An 18,168-nucleotide genomic window follows, 5' to 3' on the forward strand; every position below is an offset into this window, starting at 1 on the left:
TACACAGTAGCCCATGTCCCTTGCAGAGACAGAACACAGGGACTACAATCATCAGAAAATAATCTCATATTCTTTTTGGTCATCCTAGTCATGTGATAAATTGTGAGGGTTGTCACCTGCAGCATCAGCAGAAAAAAAGGACAACGGGACTACTACTGTTGGCTAATGTCTCCTCAGTGTCATCAGCTGGAATCCAAAAGAGGAAAAACACTGTTTGACTGCTTCTGGTAGCTCTTTTCAGGCATTTACAAACCCAAAGCACTTTAAGTATTTAAAATGTTAAGGGAGGTCTACGAAATCAGGTGGTCTGTTCTTACCAAGCGTTGCATAAAAGCCATCATGGATCCCATCAACTGCCTACCGTGCATTTAAATGTGAAGATGGAGAAAAAGCGCATGCACTGACAATTAAAACGCAGATATGATAATGAGAAGACGTGATGTTCAAGGGTAAGGGAAAATACAGCACAGAGGGGACAACGGGGCAATAAGCAGCTCATCATCAGATTTGAAAGCTCCCTTACAGATAGGGAATGACAAAAACATGCTCAAATCACGTCAGCTGACAGCTACTGCTGCTCGACTCCAGGAACAGACACAGAGAGAACTGAAAATGCTTTAAGAATTTTGGGTCTTTAAAAATCCAAATACTTGGAAATAAAATTTTTCACTCATGTTTTAATTTTAAAAAAAAGTCACAGAAAAGGCAGGAAAGTCAAAGATCTGGCTGCCACTTCAGTGATATTTCCCTGATTCTGTTACTGCAGTCAAGAATAATTTATACTAAAACATTATACAGGACTGGTACAAGAATGGAGTACAGTTCAAATGCACAAAAGGTTTCTCTAAAGAGAGAACAACTTATGAAGATGTCTTTTGAAAACTTATTTTTAGTCAGGTGAAGACTTAGTTCAGTTCCCTCATCAGCTGTGTTTTCCTCTCCTCTCACCCCCTTTCAAGGGTTTCTAAAACGCAAACAAAACGATGCTGAGTAAATAACTGAAGAGGACAGAGGCTGATGAATATTCCTCCTTCCCCCCTCCCCGTTCTTGTCATCGTTAACACATCTCCCCACTCACCTGAGGAAGGACCGAGAGAGAAGTGTGGGGTTGGCCTACTGCAATTTGAGGCACTCACAGCCTGAAATCCGATTTGGGTCTCTCGACAAGACTGACGCCTATTTCTTGGGCACCCTTCTGTTTTCCAAGGCATTTCAAGCTCTTTATATTCCATAACGGTCTGATCACCTCTCTCTGTACCCATGAAGTCTCACGCACACAATCATTCTTCCAGCAGATTATGACAGTTTTCGATGGAGAAGAGGCATCAGTTCCATTATAAATGTTTTAACAGAAATCCTTACTTGTTTGTTCTAACCGCGTTTGTCAAATAATAGTTTTATGAGGGTACTTACAGATTTGAGTGCTGAGCATGCAGCACAGAACGCACAGGGATCTTGCGTGAGATTAATAAAAGTCTCAGAAAGCAAATCTAGACTAACAGTAGCTAAGAGCTAATTACTGTAAAATACGCGGAAGCAATGAAAGACAGCACTTGATGTAAAAGTGCAGCAGACCAAAGTTACAGCAAGGCACCCTACGAGATACTGCCATCAGCAGAGATCTGGAAGTGCGGCATTATCGACCCCTAAAATCACTTCTGCTTAAGCTTAATCTTTGTTTTGAATATAATGTTGACTGCACTCTTGGACGCTGAGTCTGAAGGCCAGGGAACGATACCGATGGGGAAAACACAGAGCACTCTGCAAATGAAGGCGGCGGGAACGTTTGCTCCCCAGAGGATGGTGACCAGACACGAGCACTCCGGAGATGGGAGACCAGGCGGGCTGGGAGGCAAACGGAAAGTGTGTGTCCCCACAGATGTTACGCCTTGAAGAAAAAAGCTCACGAATGAAACATTAAGTGGACTAAAATAGCGATGAGAGGCTGTAAAACTGTAATTTTGATCTGGGCTCTGTTAAATACGTGTCATACCCGCACCAGAAAAGCGACGTAACTGTCCTGAACTACTTGTGATTGCTCTACTGCGTATTCTCATCGGGATTCAGCAGAACGCTTACGCACCACCTCGAATCCTACCAGCTCCAGCACGACTCACACCCATGTTACACAGCGGCACGCTAATATATTCCAGTGTAAAAAGAGGGCTAATACAACACAAAATGAAGTTGTTAATAAACATACATGAATAAATGTTGTGTGAGATCTCTTCTGATGCTAAATTTAAGCATAGCTCTTCTGAGATAATATTAACTGTATACAAAATTTTAATTTAAAAAAGTTATTTTTGAAAGTAATATACATTAAAAGCATCTGCAGATACTCAAACCCATTTTCGCTGCTCCACATGTAAAAAATGGGTAAATTATTAACTGGTTGAGAACTTCTGGAGTCTTACCAACTCCTAAACCAGGCCTAGCAGGTGGTACCACCTGTGCCAGCCCGACGCCAGCCAAAACAAATCTCCACACAGCACTCCCCTGGAAAAAAAATGCGCTGATCACATCGATAACGGAGGATGAATTATGCCACCGGACATAAGCAGCTCTTCCTGGGCGCAGCAACTGTGACCACTCTCTCGTTACCCTGAGCCCTTAAAATATGCGGACGGAGGCGGGAGGCCAGCGCCGGGCAGCAGCGTGCCAGACCCGCGCAGCTGCACGTGCGCCGGGGCAGCGCCGCCTGCCCAAGCAGCACATTCCGGGTGCTTTTCTCCCGGCTGGGGTCACAAGTGGGCTCAGCCGTGAAGCGCATCACATAGTTCAACAAGTTCCTCACTCGATAGTTCATTTTTTTCCCACACGTTTTCTGTTATCCATTCACTCCAGCTAATCCGAAGGACCAGAGCAGGTTAACCCCACCACCACCCCGTCCTAAATTGAGAAAATCTGTTTTCAGGCTTGTCACATTTTCAATAGAAGAGAATGAGTAACAGGCTGCCTTCTCACTTCCTAAATACATGCTTTTTCAGACTAAAGGCTTTTACCCTGTCTTTGCCGGACTTTGTCAATCTAACTTCTCCTGCACTTACTTTAATACAATACGAGATGCAATTATCTTCGTAGTGTTTACAGCATCTATGCCTTGGGCCATGTTTGCACCTGCAAAAAGCACAATGAAACACATATTAACTCGTGGCTGTTTTCAGCGTCATCGACAGGAGACTTCATAAATTTTTCTTGCCTAAAAATACATAAAGTGCTATTTTCCCACCACTCATTCTCCCCATTACCCATTGAAGGGCGCTGTGAACTTTTATGATGCCATAAAAGGACAATAAAAACTAACAATACTTTAGTTGTGCAGCAAGAAGTGTCTGCACGCTTATTCGGATCCAACCTCTTGTGTTGCTACACATTAAATACAAAACTAAAGAACAAATTTTCTGCTGCGGTCAACAGGGAGAAGTGATATGACCCTTCCTGGTTTGTCTCTGCTCCGTGGTTCTAGAAGGATATTTGACAGAGCATCTGTTATCTGTGTCCTTAAATCTCTCGTACGGTTGTAAGGTTCACTGGAGGGCAATGCAGAACATACAAATGCACAGAGATACCCTCGGACTTCTCTCCATTACAAGCCTTTCACTTCTGGGCTGTTCCTTCTGCTGTGTTGATTTTTATGTAGCCCTTACTTCGGACTGAGAACTCGACCGTGGGCATTTGAAAGAGACTGGTTTGGGATGGTGGGGACGCAGGGATTGTATGGTTGTTGGCCCTGCATTATGTAGAATTGAAAGAAGTAATGTCATACCGGGTCTGAACATTATATTTTGCTACAGCCAAGTAGTTAAGTTTTAATGCAAAATAAATTACACAATTTATATACTGTGCCAAATATCTTGGAAGTTTTGAATTGTGCACTATGAAGTCTAATGGCCATAAATCATCTGTGAGGTCAGTTTATGTAGCAAAAATTGTAATGAGAATGTGATCAGGTTACAGGCATTTAGACTCAATTATATTGAAAGGAACCATATGGAAAAGAAACCTGTGAGAGCATTAGGACTGAAAACTGAAAGCTTTCTCAATGTCTGAGTCGGGAGTTTCAAAACTTTAAAGAAAAAATGCTCTTCTCCACCCATAGTCCCATAGTCCTTGTATTTAATGAACAGTGGAGGAGCTATGAACCATCTAGCAAACAGAGTAAGGGATATTTAAGGCAAAACAGTTATAAGCAACTCCGCTAAAGGAATCTGCGTATGGCTGGAGCTGTCTTCTCCCTGTGGCTCTTTTGTCGTCTAATACAGTTGTGCCTGAGAAGCCACTGCTCATTTCCCTCACATTTTTCAACTAAAAACCACAGCAAAATATAGGAAGCCACCTCGTGACGCGGGTCACTTCATTGCTGTCCGTTATCTCAGCAAGTGAGATAAGCCACTACTCTGAGAACACAGTGCAGACTTCTTTCTCTCCTGCATGTAGGCAGGTACAGATCTGGTCATAAAACTGCTCCTGAAGAGCTTAATGGAAGTGAAGATTCACAGGTTGGTATGAATATTAGCCTGAAAAGCTATCTAACGTCATTTCTTGAAGCTCATACCAAAGGACAATAAATTGGATCCTGCAGAGCGGGAGGGAACATATCTGACCTAGCTTCAGAAGTCCAGATCTGACCCCGTGCAAAACCGTTTTAGACTCGCTCTCTGCTTTGCGATTTCCTCTTTCCTGACAGAGGAGGCCAGGTGCTACCAACCCTGTTCGTAGGCAGCTCTCCTTTATGCAATACAGGGATGTAGGTCACCAAAAAGATGGTGTTATCGTCACTTAAGGTGACCTAAGTAAGGTCTGCTGAGGCGCAGTTTCCCCGCCTTAGTATCACGCCTAGCGCCAGCAGATCCACGCCATGAGCTGGTTTTGCTGAAAACTGCAGGGAGAGGAACCACCACTCTGCCGCTCAGGACTGGCTGAAGTTCCTCTCCCTCGTTAGACAACTCCACGTTGCAACTCATTGCTGTGTCGTACAGGGCTCAAATTCTGCTCTCATTACAGCTCATCATTTGTCACTGCTAACTACCCCGTAAAAACGAAATGTAAAACACTTAAAAGAAAAGTATTATAAAACGTTGTCAAACACAACGTAACAAACCATTAAAATGATTCACTTCGTTTTGTTTTTCTTTTGTTTTTATCAACTCACACTTTGTCCATGAGCTTTTTTGTTAGAGCCAGTATGTTCATCGGCTGCGATGTTTTTTCACAATGCTTTATCTTTCTATCTGTTTTTGAAAATGCTGCTTCAGGTGAAAACGAATGAGTGGGGATTTCTTCTTTCCCCACAAGGAACCTGAAAGAAAAAAACAGAACAAAACAACAGTTATATAAATAACTCAAAGAAATACATGAAGTCCAATATATGTCTCTAAGACAAGCTTGAAGTTACCCACAGGTCTGCAAAAGCATCCTGTACCGCTGCCAACCCTTGTAGCTCTTTGAAAAGATCGCTCCACCGACATATATTTAAACTTTGGATAATGGTCACAATTGCTGCCAGGAATTATTGAAAGCTATCAACAAAAACATTACTGGGGAAGTCCACCTCTCACACAAAGCAAGAACACCAAATAAGAAAATAAAAAGGCACATAAAATACCTCAATTATCCCCAGCAAAATGGGGTTATATAAAGGTTGATGATTACTACAATATTTTTATAAAATATCTATTTTGTAAAAATCTTCAAAATGTTTTCGCTCCCACCAAGAGCATCAACTTTGTTTTGCTTGGCTTCATCTTCAGCCCTCTTTCTTCACCCAGAAGTTGATCTTGTCAATACACCGGTTCATCTTCGGTGTAGAATTACTGTACATCAAGGGCAAAGGAGGTCACAACGGCGAGATGTTTCCTAACACTGTGCACCACAATCCGAATTACACTGTCCTGTGGCAGTCTTGCTGAGGGCGATGAAGATATAAAAACTTTGTCATTTGGTATGTAACTGAATCGCCCAATAAGCCGGTGATTTCAGAAAGCATCGTTTCTGCAACGCTGTCACAGGAGTGTTTCACATCCAGGTTTCTGGACTATAGACTGAATTATTTAATTATTGGCACAGAATCACAGAATGGTAGGGGTTGGAAGGGACCTCTGGGGATCGTCTCCTCCAACCCCCTGCCAGAGCAGGGTCACCCAGAGCAGGTGGCACAGGAACGCCTCCAGGTGGGTTTGGAATGTCTCCAGAGACAGAGACTCCACCACCCCTCTGGGCAGCCTGTGCCAGGGCTCTGCCACCCTCACAGCAAAGAAGTTCCTCCTCATGTTGAGATGGAACTTTCTATGCTCAAGTTTGTGCCTGTTACCTCTTGTCCTGTCCCCGGGCACCACTGAGAAGAGCCTGGCCCCATCCTCCTGACACCCACCCTTGAAGTATTTATAAGTGTTGATAAGGTCCCCCCTCAGTCATCTTTTTTCCAGACTGAAGAGACCCAAGTCCCTCAGCCTTTCTTCATCAGAGAGGTGTTCCAGTCCCCTCAGCATCTTGGTAGCCCTTTGCTGTCCCCTCCCCAGCAGTTCCTTGTCCCTCTTGAACCGGGGAGCCCAGAACTGGACACAGCACTCCAGGTGTGGCCTCCCCAGGGCAGAGCAGAGGGGGAGGATGAACCTCCCTTGACCTGCTGGCCACACTCTTCTTGATGCACCCCAGGATGCCGTTGGCCTTTTTGGCCACAAGGGCCCATTGCTGGCTCATGGGCATCCTGTTGTCCCCCAGGACTCCCAGGTCTCTTTCCACCGAGCTGCTCTCCAGCAGGTCAGCCCCAACCTGTCCTGGTGCGTGGGGTTATTCCTCCCCAGGTGCAGCACCCTACACTTGCCCTGGTTGAATTTCATAAGGTTTCTCTCTGCCCAACTCTTCAGCTTCATAGCTACAAACTCTATAAAACATTTTCAAACTACCAAGAAGAGCCAGTCTGTCTTGCTGGACTTCAGCTCTTCCCGTCACCTGTGAGCTGACACTGCCCACGCACCGGGCTGTCTGTGGGATAGACAGGTAGCAGAGTATATAAAGGACAGGTAAGAATAACGTGTCTTTGTACTTCTGACATGAGACACAAAGACAGGAGAGCTTTGTATAACTACACAAATGAGTGAGTAACACCAGAGGGTCCCATCGCAAAGTAAATCCTAGGAGAACCTGGGCCACTGGGGCAGCCACAAGGTTTAGTGGCACATTCAGGACCTCTCAAACAAATATGCTGCATGTCCAGGCTGTATCTGGGTGTTGGTCACGGAACTACCGTTGTATTCATTCAACATTTGTAAATACAGCAAATAAACTCCAGGTCAAAACACAGCAGCTATTTGCTTCCAGAAGAATATCGGGAATCGGGAATCCCAGTTTTAGATAGAGAAAAGATTAACACTCCTTCAAAAACATGCAACCATATGCTTGCGTTTCCTTTCAGTAACGGTCCCAAATATGAAAAGATGCCTCTCTCGCCAGCATATTGTGCCTTCTCCAAAACGTGCTGTATACGCCAAAAGTTGGAAAAGTTTTACAACAGCATGGTTTTTTCTTAGGAACACCCTTTTCATGCAATGCAGCTGCCACTGCGCACAATGCCCCAAACCCTTCGCTTTAAGCTATGTACTCACAGAAACTTTACTTACTTTAGTGCAGAGTATATAAATCCTTTCAAGCCATCTTTGCACCTGAAACATAAAACAAACAGTTTTTTTCTATAATGGGCTGCTTGCAATACAATATCAAGTGTTACGGATTAAACATGCCGTAGCAGGGCTGCGGATGAACACCAGCTTCTCATTAACGGGAAACAGCACGTCTGTAGGAACTCTGTGGCTATCCCTGACTCCAGAGCTGTCACCGCGGCCTTGGGACATCTCAGAGACAAAGGGTACAGCACACAAATGCCAGTGCTTCTCTCTTTGATCCAAACCAAGAGCGGAGAAATTTTTAAAGGATGGTGACAGAACCGCTGGGGCGACAATGGAAGATTTCACATGACAAAGAATTGTTGCTTTGTGGAAAAGGAGTCACGATGAGTTTTACAAAACATAAATGTTACTGCAAGGAGAGAAAGGAGGGCTGGCCCTCGATAAAATACCCACCCTCTGCTGCAGGGAATAATTATTCTGACTTTGAGATAAATTGTTCTACTTTGCTCAGTGCTGATCTCTGCAGCTCCTTACTTTAAGAAGACCAAACCTGAACGTCACAGGTTTTCAATTATATAGTGGTTGTTCCGATTCTGAGCTTGATTATATACATCCTTCCTTGTGTGAATAATGACCACAGTAAAGAATCCATAATTGGCTGTGAAAGATTTATGTTATCGACTTTTTTCTCTCCAGGATACAATGAAAGGAGCTGAAGCCTGGAACTGCTACAGATGCTTCCTGGAAGCTTCTCAGCGTCATGTTGGTAACAAAGCAAAGAGCGGATACTTTGGGTTTTTCCCCTTTTCTGTTTGTAGAACTGCATGGGGAATACATCACGGTAACAACGCATTCCTGACACAATACATAAAGCACAAACTAGTAACTTATCAACACCATCATTTCAAGAACACGTCAACTCTAAGAGAAGACAAGGATGGCAGTCAAAAAGCTTCATGAGTGGGAGGAGATGAACACAATCCTTCACCTTCTGCCTGCAGAGACCAAGCTCTCCCTGGAAAGTCTGTGCCCAAACCCTCCCGACAGCATGCAACAGCATGTCCCAGAAGGCACCATGTGTGGTCAACACAGAATCACAGAATGGCAGGGGTTGGCAGGGCCCTCTGGAGATCACCCAGTCCCACCCCCGGCCAGAGCAGGGTCACCCAGAGCAGGTGGCACAGGAACGCCTCCAGGCGGGGTTGGGATGTCTCCAGAGACGGAGACTCACACCACCCCTCTGGGCAGCCTGTGCCAGGGCTCTGCCACCCTCACAGCAAAGAAGTTCCTCCTCATGTTGAGAGGAAACAAGTGCTACCGATGGCTGGATACACACCAACAGCAGGAAGACCATAACAAGATGAAAGATGTTCACAGATCAAGGAAGTCACGCTTTGTCCTGGCAGGTGAGTGCCTGCTGCGGTGCTGGTAAGGTGTCACAGCATTAAACACTCCTGGGAAACTCCTCCCGAGGGCATGGCCTTCAACGCGTGTGTTTCCAAGGATTTGGTTTTGTCACCATGTGCCCAGTGCTAAATAAGTATGGGGCACAGTTACACACTGCACCAGAAAACTCATCCTAAAGAGGTTCTGTCAGAGTGACTGCACCTGAAATAGCGCTCAGGTACACGTGATCTATGGGGGGTTACGGTAAACACGCACACATAAAATTGCTCACTGTATCTTTAATTAATATAGAACCGCGTAACCAAAGGTATGTAAACATTTTATTTTTCATGATTCTTTACATATGGAATTTAGAAGCTGAAAATTATCATAGGTCTTTTACAGAAAGACAGACCGAAAGATGGATTTGAAGCAATTGGGGAGTGATGGATGGAAATGAATGAAATTGGCTTTTCCCGGAGATCACGGCAGATCACTGGCAGAAGGACAACCAGAGCCCAAATGCACAGGGTTTACATAAACCCACTGCACCCACAGAACCACGGTCCAGTATCGCCAGTTTGATTTTAAACCTCCAACTGACTGTTAGTTAAACGTCCTTTGAGTTAAGGGTGGTCAACGCGCGACGTCTGCAAGCTGCCAGCCCAAGAACAGGGCCTTAGTTTCTACTTCTTTTTTCCAGTAAATTAAAACCATACACGAACTGAAATGCAAACATGCGTATAAAGTGTTTCTAGAATAATATCGAAACAGAAGAGTAATTAGTGCGAGCGTAACGATGTTTTTGCCTTAATCGCTCCAATGCAACTGCACTTTGAGTTGCAAGTGTTCAATTGTTCCTTTATTGCGCCACCAGATGTCCCTACCCAACTAGTGCTCGGGCTGACCCGACCTGGCTGCTGCCATCCCGCAATTCATTTGCTCTAAACTCTCCTCACCCAAATCGCCAAGTCAAATCCTTTCCTCATTACCACTGAAAATCAGAAGACATCGGAAAGAGGAAACAACACTCCAGCCCCCTCCTCATTACTCCAAGAAACATGAAAAAGGTTTCTAATGACTATTCTAATTATATCAATAAAAACAGTTCTATGCAATAAGTATTTGCTACATCAAAACTTTATTATTCTTATTTTTCTTACTTTACTAGTTATTCTATGTAATTACAGAGCTACAGCTATGAATCCTCCTGCAAAATCTACCAAAGTTAAATATGTAGTTCAATACGGAAGTAACACTACAGGTACAATTCCATTTTTTCCCCATTAACTTCCTATTTTTTTTTAATTCTAACACAGTATAAAAGTGCTATTTAAGTACTTAAATAGAACTTAATTAATACCACTTGTCGTCTAAAATTTCTTGTGTAAAGTCACTGTGCAAACTAATGGGTATGTGAAAATATCGCATACGAAAGGGTTCCAAAAACAGGAGTCCCTGAGAAATACTTGCAATCGAGAGTAATTTGCACTGTAACTTCCCCTTCTCTGACACAACATTTTTGCTCTTACAAATGAAGCAGCGACCAACGACAGAACTGCTCAGCTGATGTTTGGTTTTAAACGAGCATATTAAAGGCTTCAGAACACCGGTCTAGAGATTGGAATTGCTTAATTTATACACTCACTAGGTACAAAACACCAGCAGCAACAACAAAAAAATCCCCCACGCTGACTCCAAAAATGCGTATTTTTGGGGGGGGACAGCAAAAACCCACGCAGGGACAGTGCGGAGACATCACAAATTCAGCGACTGGCCTCGACAGCGACTGCTGGGGTCCAACGCGAGCTGCACATGGCGTGTTTCATGAACACCTGGCTGCTAATAACTGGACTAAGACTAATGATTTGCTTCATACAGCCACTAATTGGTAATAATAATGCCACCACTAATTGGTAATAATAAGTTTTCCTCAATGCTTCATCGCTCAAGGGGTGAAAAAGCCTGCACTCTGCTCTGACCCCGCCAGCCTTTCAGGCTGCAAACGAGCAGAGTAAAAGGCATTACATGTGCCCAGCGCTGCGGATATCCCCGAGACGGGAAAAATCGCAGGAGTGCATTATCAGCTTGTTTCCAGGGTATTATTCAAGCTGGAAGGTCTGAGATAACGGGCGAGTTGTACGCCGTTGGAGGCACCCGGCGTAGGTCACCGCTGCTACCATTCCCACCACCCGAATGTCCCAGGGAGCAAATCCCAAGCTGCGATGCCCAGCGAGCACTAATTTAAAGGGCGCATAATTTGCATAATAATGCAACATTTTCCCACCAGAGGGGAATCTGTCCCTGGTACAAAGCCATCGGCAGCAGCGACTGGGCCAGCTGTCCCCGTTGGGCGCCACGTACCTGATCACACAGCAGAGACACTCCGCTCCAGCTTGGCTTTGGCCAGAGCCGCGGTTGGAGACAGAGGAGCAGAAGAATCAAGGAGCCAGGGCAATAAATCTGGGTGCTCCAAATTCCCCTTCTGGGACGATTTTGGCACACGAGTAAATAGGGTCGATTTTAATCGTGCATATTTATAACATAAATTTAACTTATGGCCACACACATTTATTTTTTCATAAAGAAAACAGCAAAAGTGGAATAGAGCCAAGGCTTGATACTAACTATACTTCCAACAAGACACAAACTAACCCTAATTATTTATGTTTGTGTATGTGAAGAGGTGCCGTACATGAGCTTACACCACCCTCCCTCCATCCTGTGGGAAGGAGAAGTTCCCACGCTGAACTGTAAGACTGGATGCCAGCAATTATGTTTTGGGGTTTTTTATTAGTGTGCCTTGTCATTAAGTCTTCTGAAGATTTTCTGCGTGACCAATTGAGAGACCCTGCGCAAGAAGCCTTCTGAGGAAACAAGTCACTTTTCACCCAGGGAACTGGTGAGGCGAAAGCAGCTCACAGCAACACCATCTGCCATGTTTAACAGCATCCCCTACTGCTTACGTTACCCTCCAGGGCCAGAGTAAATCGGAAACTCCTATGTGCAGAGCTCTCACCACGGCCACGTGGGAGGGCAGCACTGCAAGCAGAGGACACGTGTTGGCATATTACTGCAGCACATCTGCCCGTAAACGTCGGCCGGGGGGACCACAGTTAAGTGTCTTGTTTTATGGAGAAGGGAGGATCACGGTGACGGAACGTGACTGTGCCTGAGCACGCCAGCTGCATCCCTTGCTATTAAATCCCTTGCTATTAGGAATTAAAGGCTATCTGCGCTCCTTTGTGAGCTGTGCTGAACTCCAGAGGGTAATCCATTTTCTGTTTTAAGCTACTTAGAGAGGTTACTATACCTTCCTCCTTCTGTTTTTCTATCCTTCTTTCCTCATCTTCTCCCCAACACCTTCTCCAGGCATGTTTAGCTTGGAGAAGAGGAGGCTGAGGGGAGACCTCATTGCCCTCTGCAACTCCCTGAAAGGAGGGTGCAGAGAGGGGGGTGTTGGCCTCTTCTCCCAGGTGAATAACGACAGGACCAGAGGAAATGGTCTGAAGCTGCAGCAGGGGAGGTTTAGGTTAGATATTCGGAAGAATTACTTGACTGCAAGAGTGGTCAGGCACTGGGACAGCCTGCCCAGGGAGGGGGTTGAGTCACCATCCCTAGAGGTGTTTAAGAAACGTCTAGATGTGGCACTTCAGGGCATGCTCTGAAGGGCAGGGATTGTAGGTTGTTTGTTAACACTCAACAGCAACAGATGCCATCTTCCTAAGATGTCTTCTGCATCCATTTCTCTCCTTCCTTTCCCATCTCCTCTCTTGCTCTTTCTTCCTTCAAGTCAAACTCCTATTTTGTATTTTCCCCCCCATCTGTTTTCTAAATATTATTCTCAAAAGCCCTTTTCTTTTTCTTAGAAAAAGAGAATCCACCAGTACCTTTTCCATACCGCCTCATGGTTGGACACTTTCCACCATGCTCATCAAGCGGGTTGTGACTAGGAGATTGAAAGTACAGAATAAGCACCACTGAAATACAGGATTATAAAGAAATTCAAGACTCAGGGACACGTGCTTAATCGTTCTGAATCAGGGAAATAGAAGAATTAGTTCAAGGCCAGTTCTAAGTTGTTTTGAGGCTAATTTGTTTATGTGGTGACTGTAACATAAAATCACATTTTGGCAATATTAGTTTTCCAAAAGGCTCTGGGAGCCAAGAGCAATTCCAAACCAGGAAGACCTTCCTCACTGATGTAACTATGCAGAAAAAAGTTACTTTAAAATGGAGTATTTTATATCTCTGGACATAAAATAAGAGCTAATCCAGTCAAGTCTGACAAGACAAAGGAAACTGAAACCAAGGGTTGTTCAGAAACGTGTATCACCAGTATTTTTCCCAGTGGAAGAACACACATTTTCATTTTTAAATGGAAACTATGATTTCTAAAAATTATGATCGGTCATGCCACAAAATCTATTTTGACTTGTCATTACTTAGTTGTGAACTTTCCAACTATCTGACAGTACCTAGATCCTTCTTGGTGACAGAAGAAGTACGTGATTATTGTGTCAATCCGAATGCCCAAAACTGCCAAGCTGTTGGTGGTTTATGAGGAGGCTGCAAAAAGACATTTTGGTCCCCATTTAGATAAATCTACGGGAAACTGGATCCTAAAGATCTCTGTAGATACAGTTATACAACAGTCTTGTGACTTCAGGAGCTACTCATGACTTTCACATCAGCTTAAAAAAACGAACACTCTGCTCAGATATTTTCCTATCAGAAATAAAGCTCATCAAATCTGAAATTGTAGCACCCGACTTGGAAGCAGAGAGGCATTTGTATTCCTTTGGATCAAAACCACTACTTGCAATTGAGTAGCACCTAAACGCAAAGGAGCTTCCTTTCTAGATCTACAGCTACACGCGCCACAGCAGGTCAAAACACGGGTAGTTTCTTTCGTAGATGGTTAGGTTGTTGTAACATGGGAAAATCAACATGATTTTTTTTCTTTTTCATTTATAACTATGGCCATTTCAACTAATTACCTTCATTTGTATCTTATTAAAGACATTAAAACTTGCATTTCTCACAAAGGTAACTCAACCCAAAAAGAACACACATATTTCAAACTACGTTCTGGCCCGCACATGACGTGCAGACATTTTTGTCCATCCATTCAGACGGAAACATATCTCTTAGAGACACCGAACAATCGTCATACCAAGGCACCTGCAGAGAGCAAAAATGATCTGTTGCCTGCACCAGCTGCTGTTAACTTTGACATTTCCCCCAGTATCAAAGCTAAGCCCTTCCTTTGCGCCATGTCGCCATATCCCAGCTTTTCCCAGATGATGCAGGAGCAGGAATAACCTCCCGCTCTCTTCTCTTCCCTTTGCCAGGACTGGCACGTGGAAACTGATGGAAAGCCTTTTCTTCCCCTCCTCTGGCCAAGGGTCAGGAAGGAGGCCCCATCCCGCTGGACCACGTAACCCCAGGAGAACCAGTGACAGCTACAGGCAGAGAACGTGTCACCGTCGCACCCGGAGCTGCCTCCTCCAAGACTCAACAGGATCATGAGGCACAATCTGTGATTGTGCGGAGGAAATCCAGAGGCAAACTTATGGGAAAAAGGGATTTACACCTGGATTCTCCCTCCTCTGAATTTCCCCTCTCCTGATTTAAACGTTTATTGTCTTTCTCTTTCCTCACAGGTCTTACCTATTCAACCCAGGATTGGGAAAAAAATTATAAGGAGCAACTACAGCAAAAAAAATCTAATCTTTTACCCCACAGACCACACGTAGCTTTCAGAAGATACGTCAGAAACCAGATTAAAAATAACCGAAGTCAGGAGAGTTGTAGTGGAAACTCTTATAAAAAAAATATACTTCCAACTACTAAATGTGCAATGCAGCTGGGATCAAAACGCAATGAAAAGTTTCATTGCTCGTGTTTCCAAATCAGATTGATAGTTTAACATTTGTGTGTTTAAATAAAAAGTGAAAGAATGTACTCATGACATTTCTTTTAGCTGTGCTTGAAGTATAAAATGATCTTTTGAAAAGGCTACATTTTATTAACTATTACATGCAGCGAATATAAAACTATATTTTAAAAAAAGGTAAATGAACAAAGAAAGTGCAAGCAGGGACAACACTCAACCACAGTAGAGGGTGTACATTATTTTTTTTCTGAGCTACATTGAATGCATCGTTTACAGTACTTGGGAAGAAAGAGCGAATGGAGATGACAAACAGTGAGTCAAGAGTGAACCATGGTCCCGTGAAGCCTTCGTGTAAATCCAGGGAATTACATTTTTGAAGAAAAATTCTGCAATTCTGGCGAGAACGTGGCACTGCAATTGGAAAGAAAGCTGTTTATGCTGCAGCTAAATTACAACACTGGATTCGGGGCTGTAAACCAAAGCTGTTATCAATCAGCACTTCACAACCGATTGCTAACCAAGTTTTGTGTGGTATTGCCACACAGGCAGTCAGATTTCTAGTGATGTTCATGATCCTCCTCCTTACAACGCTTTCATTCCTTCAGCAATTAGTGCTTCCCGAGATGTGCATTTTTGAGTGAATGAAATTGCTCTTAAAAGATTTTAAAAACAAAGAAAAAAAATTATGTTTTTATTATTTTAGCTGGATGCAGCCCTTCCCCGCCTTTGTGTAGCAACGACGCCGTGCTGTGGGCTCAGGAGCAAGTGAGTCACTGGGATGGCCACGTTCCCTTCTCACAACCCTCCGTCAAAGCCCCCGCGCCTCACACAGCTATTAGAAGAAGCCAACGTCAATTAAAAGAGCTGACTAAACAACGAAGTTAAGGGTTTATCTGCTTCGTTCAATTTGTTTGTTGAATTTTGAAAAGTGATGTCATTTTTCCACTACCCAATTTTAACCTTTTTCTCACAAGTGTTTTGTCAAAAAATGGTAACCTTCTGCCACAGCAAAACCCAAACGCTCCCTCCAAACCAGGCGCAGAACAAAAATAGGAAATGGCAAAAAAACCCCAAACCCTGAAGGCATGAAAATGGGAAGTCCGATTGCCTCCAGGGGCAGGAGGAACCGGAGAAATGGACCTTGAGGCGCGCACAAAACCACGTCCACCCCCGCGGTGGAGGCTGCGCCGATGCCGTGTCATTGTTGTTAGAACAATGAGAACAGTCGGGCTGTCACCAAAGGGACACGTCGTTAGGAGATTAAAAAGCAAATGTTCTTAAATTCGTACCGGGTTTGGCTCAGGTTAAATAATGGTGGCATCTGCGGCAATTCTGTTACGCTGAGACCTGCGCTAAATTTATCTACTGCCAGATTCCCCTCTGGCTTCTTCTACTGGCTCTCTGCGATTGCAAAGAAAAAAAAAAAGAAAGAAAAAAGAAAATAAAGAAGCTAAGCTTGTTGTAGCTGTTTTCTGTAAACATACTTCACGCTCTCTGCAGGTGATTCAAAATTTCAGCGAGCTAAACCTCTCTCACAGAGAATGATCGATTAATTCAAGTATTCAAGAGAAATGGATACAATTTGCTTCCCCCAGATGAACCCTAATTGGACTTGAGGGAAATGTCTGTGGGTTTACTTGGTTTCTATTTGGGGAAAACGTGATTACAAGAAGACGATCCATTTATATACTCATGTTATATTACCCGTATCTCTGACGTTTGATAAAATGGACATACATGATCAGAATAAACTTATAATGAAATGAAAAGCTATAAAAATATTTTTAAAAAATTAACAATCATTCTGAATACGCCCAGGCCATCGCTGAGTTGGGTTACAGAGTGAAGGCAATACGTGCCTTTTAGATCAGTGAGATATTATTTGTAATCACTTGGAAGCGAGATATTCGCTGTGTTCCTCCAAAATATTCTTAGTTGTCTATAATGCAGAACATTGCCAAAATCACTGGGACTGTTAGGTATTGAGCAGTAAGCATTAGGACAGCATCAGTTTCTTGCTACACTCAAGGAAAATTTGTTGAGAGTTGAACTTTTATTTCTGGCTCTATAATATGTCTTTGTGCCGGCCGCCCCCACAGATTCACCTGCTTATCTGGAGTTTACACCCAGATCTCCAGCATGACGCCGTGGTGTGTAGCCATACCTCTGAGGTTCATAAGTATCATGAGAAATCTTGAAAATATATTAAAATCTTAAAACTGCGCTCAAAGAACCACAGGGTGAGTAAAGTATTTGTGCAGAGCCTCGGAAAACACTATTTTGAGAACCAAATTTCAGTGCTCGCACGGCAATTCACTCCTGAGTAACTCCCTTGCTGGCTTATACGGTAGCAAGGGACCAAACTTTATTCTAACATAGTTTTATTTTAAATTAGTACACTGCCATTCAGATAGATCATATTTTTAGTGCTGCACATCCCGGTGCGGTATTTGAAATAGAAAGTTGCCTCAGAAAAGAAAAAAAAAAAAAAAAAAAAAAGTTGAGAGACTGGTCATGAAACTTGGAGCGACACAAGACAAAGCCCAGGTCTATAGGTCACAGTTGGAGGGGGCAAGTGTCACCTCTGCAATGGACCTCTGGTCCTTTCTTATTCTAATAATCACATAAATGCGGCTTCTGAACATCTGTAATGCTTCTGACTTTGATTCTTTTACAACAAACTACTTAAAAAAAAAATAACTGAACTCAACACCAAGACTGTGAGCAATCAGCCAGATAAACCACAAAATCTCCCTAAAAAATATGAAGGAAAAAAAAATATTATGTAAATGGAATACTTTCTGCAATTAACTAATTTAACGAAGTGAAAGAACACGGTGTTTATGAATATAACCTTCCACAAATTGTTGCTGGGAATTTAACCACTGCTGATATCGTTGTTTACGAGATCAATAAAACCTCCCACAATTATTTTGCCCTGCGAAAGACCAGGGCCATCTCCAACTACTATGCCGAGACAGTATGAGCGCCCTGCCAACTCCTGTCAGCACAGCGAGAGTGCCACCGTCTCGGCACTCCATCACTGGGTCCCAGCTCTTGGGTCGACTGGCTTTCACGGAATTACCAACCAATTTATCTCATTTTCACAGGGTAATTCCTAGCATCTCCAAGACGCAAAGCAGGAACGCGTGAACTGAATCCAGGAAATCAGAAAAGCCCAACGCGTACGTGTTGGCATCTCACAATAGATAAAAAACGTCTGGGGGAGGCACTGTGGTGGGGTGTTTTGAGGTT

At 43.7% G+C, this 18,168-nt stretch overlaps 1 protein-coding gene across 1 annotated transcript in view; it reads right to left on the minus strand.

Moving 5' to 3' along the window:
• TMEM135 (transmembrane protein 135) overlaps positions 1 to 18,168 on the minus strand; it is a 197,047-nt gene that overhangs the window by 14,680 nt on the left and 164,199 nt on the right. The window contains exons 7-9 of the mRNA XM_063325297.1: positions 7,623 to 7,664; positions 5,156 to 5,302; positions 3,051 to 3,120 (exon numbers count right to left, since the gene is read on the minus strand). Of these exons, the coding sequence (XP_063181367.1) occupies positions 3,051 to 3,120; positions 5,156 to 5,302; positions 7,623 to 7,664 (259 nt within the window). The remainder of the gene's footprint in view (positions 1 to 3,050; positions 3,121 to 5,155; positions 5,303 to 7,622; positions 7,665 to 18,168) is intronic.

This window comes from Chroicocephalus ridibundus, chromosome 1 (assembly GCF_963924245.1).
Source record: "Chroicocephalus ridibundus chromosome 1, bChrRid1.1, whole genome shotgun sequence".
In the NCBI taxonomy this organism is placed as follows: domain Eukaryota; kingdom Metazoa; phylum Chordata; class Aves; order Charadriiformes; family Laridae; genus Chroicocephalus; species Chroicocephalus ridibundus.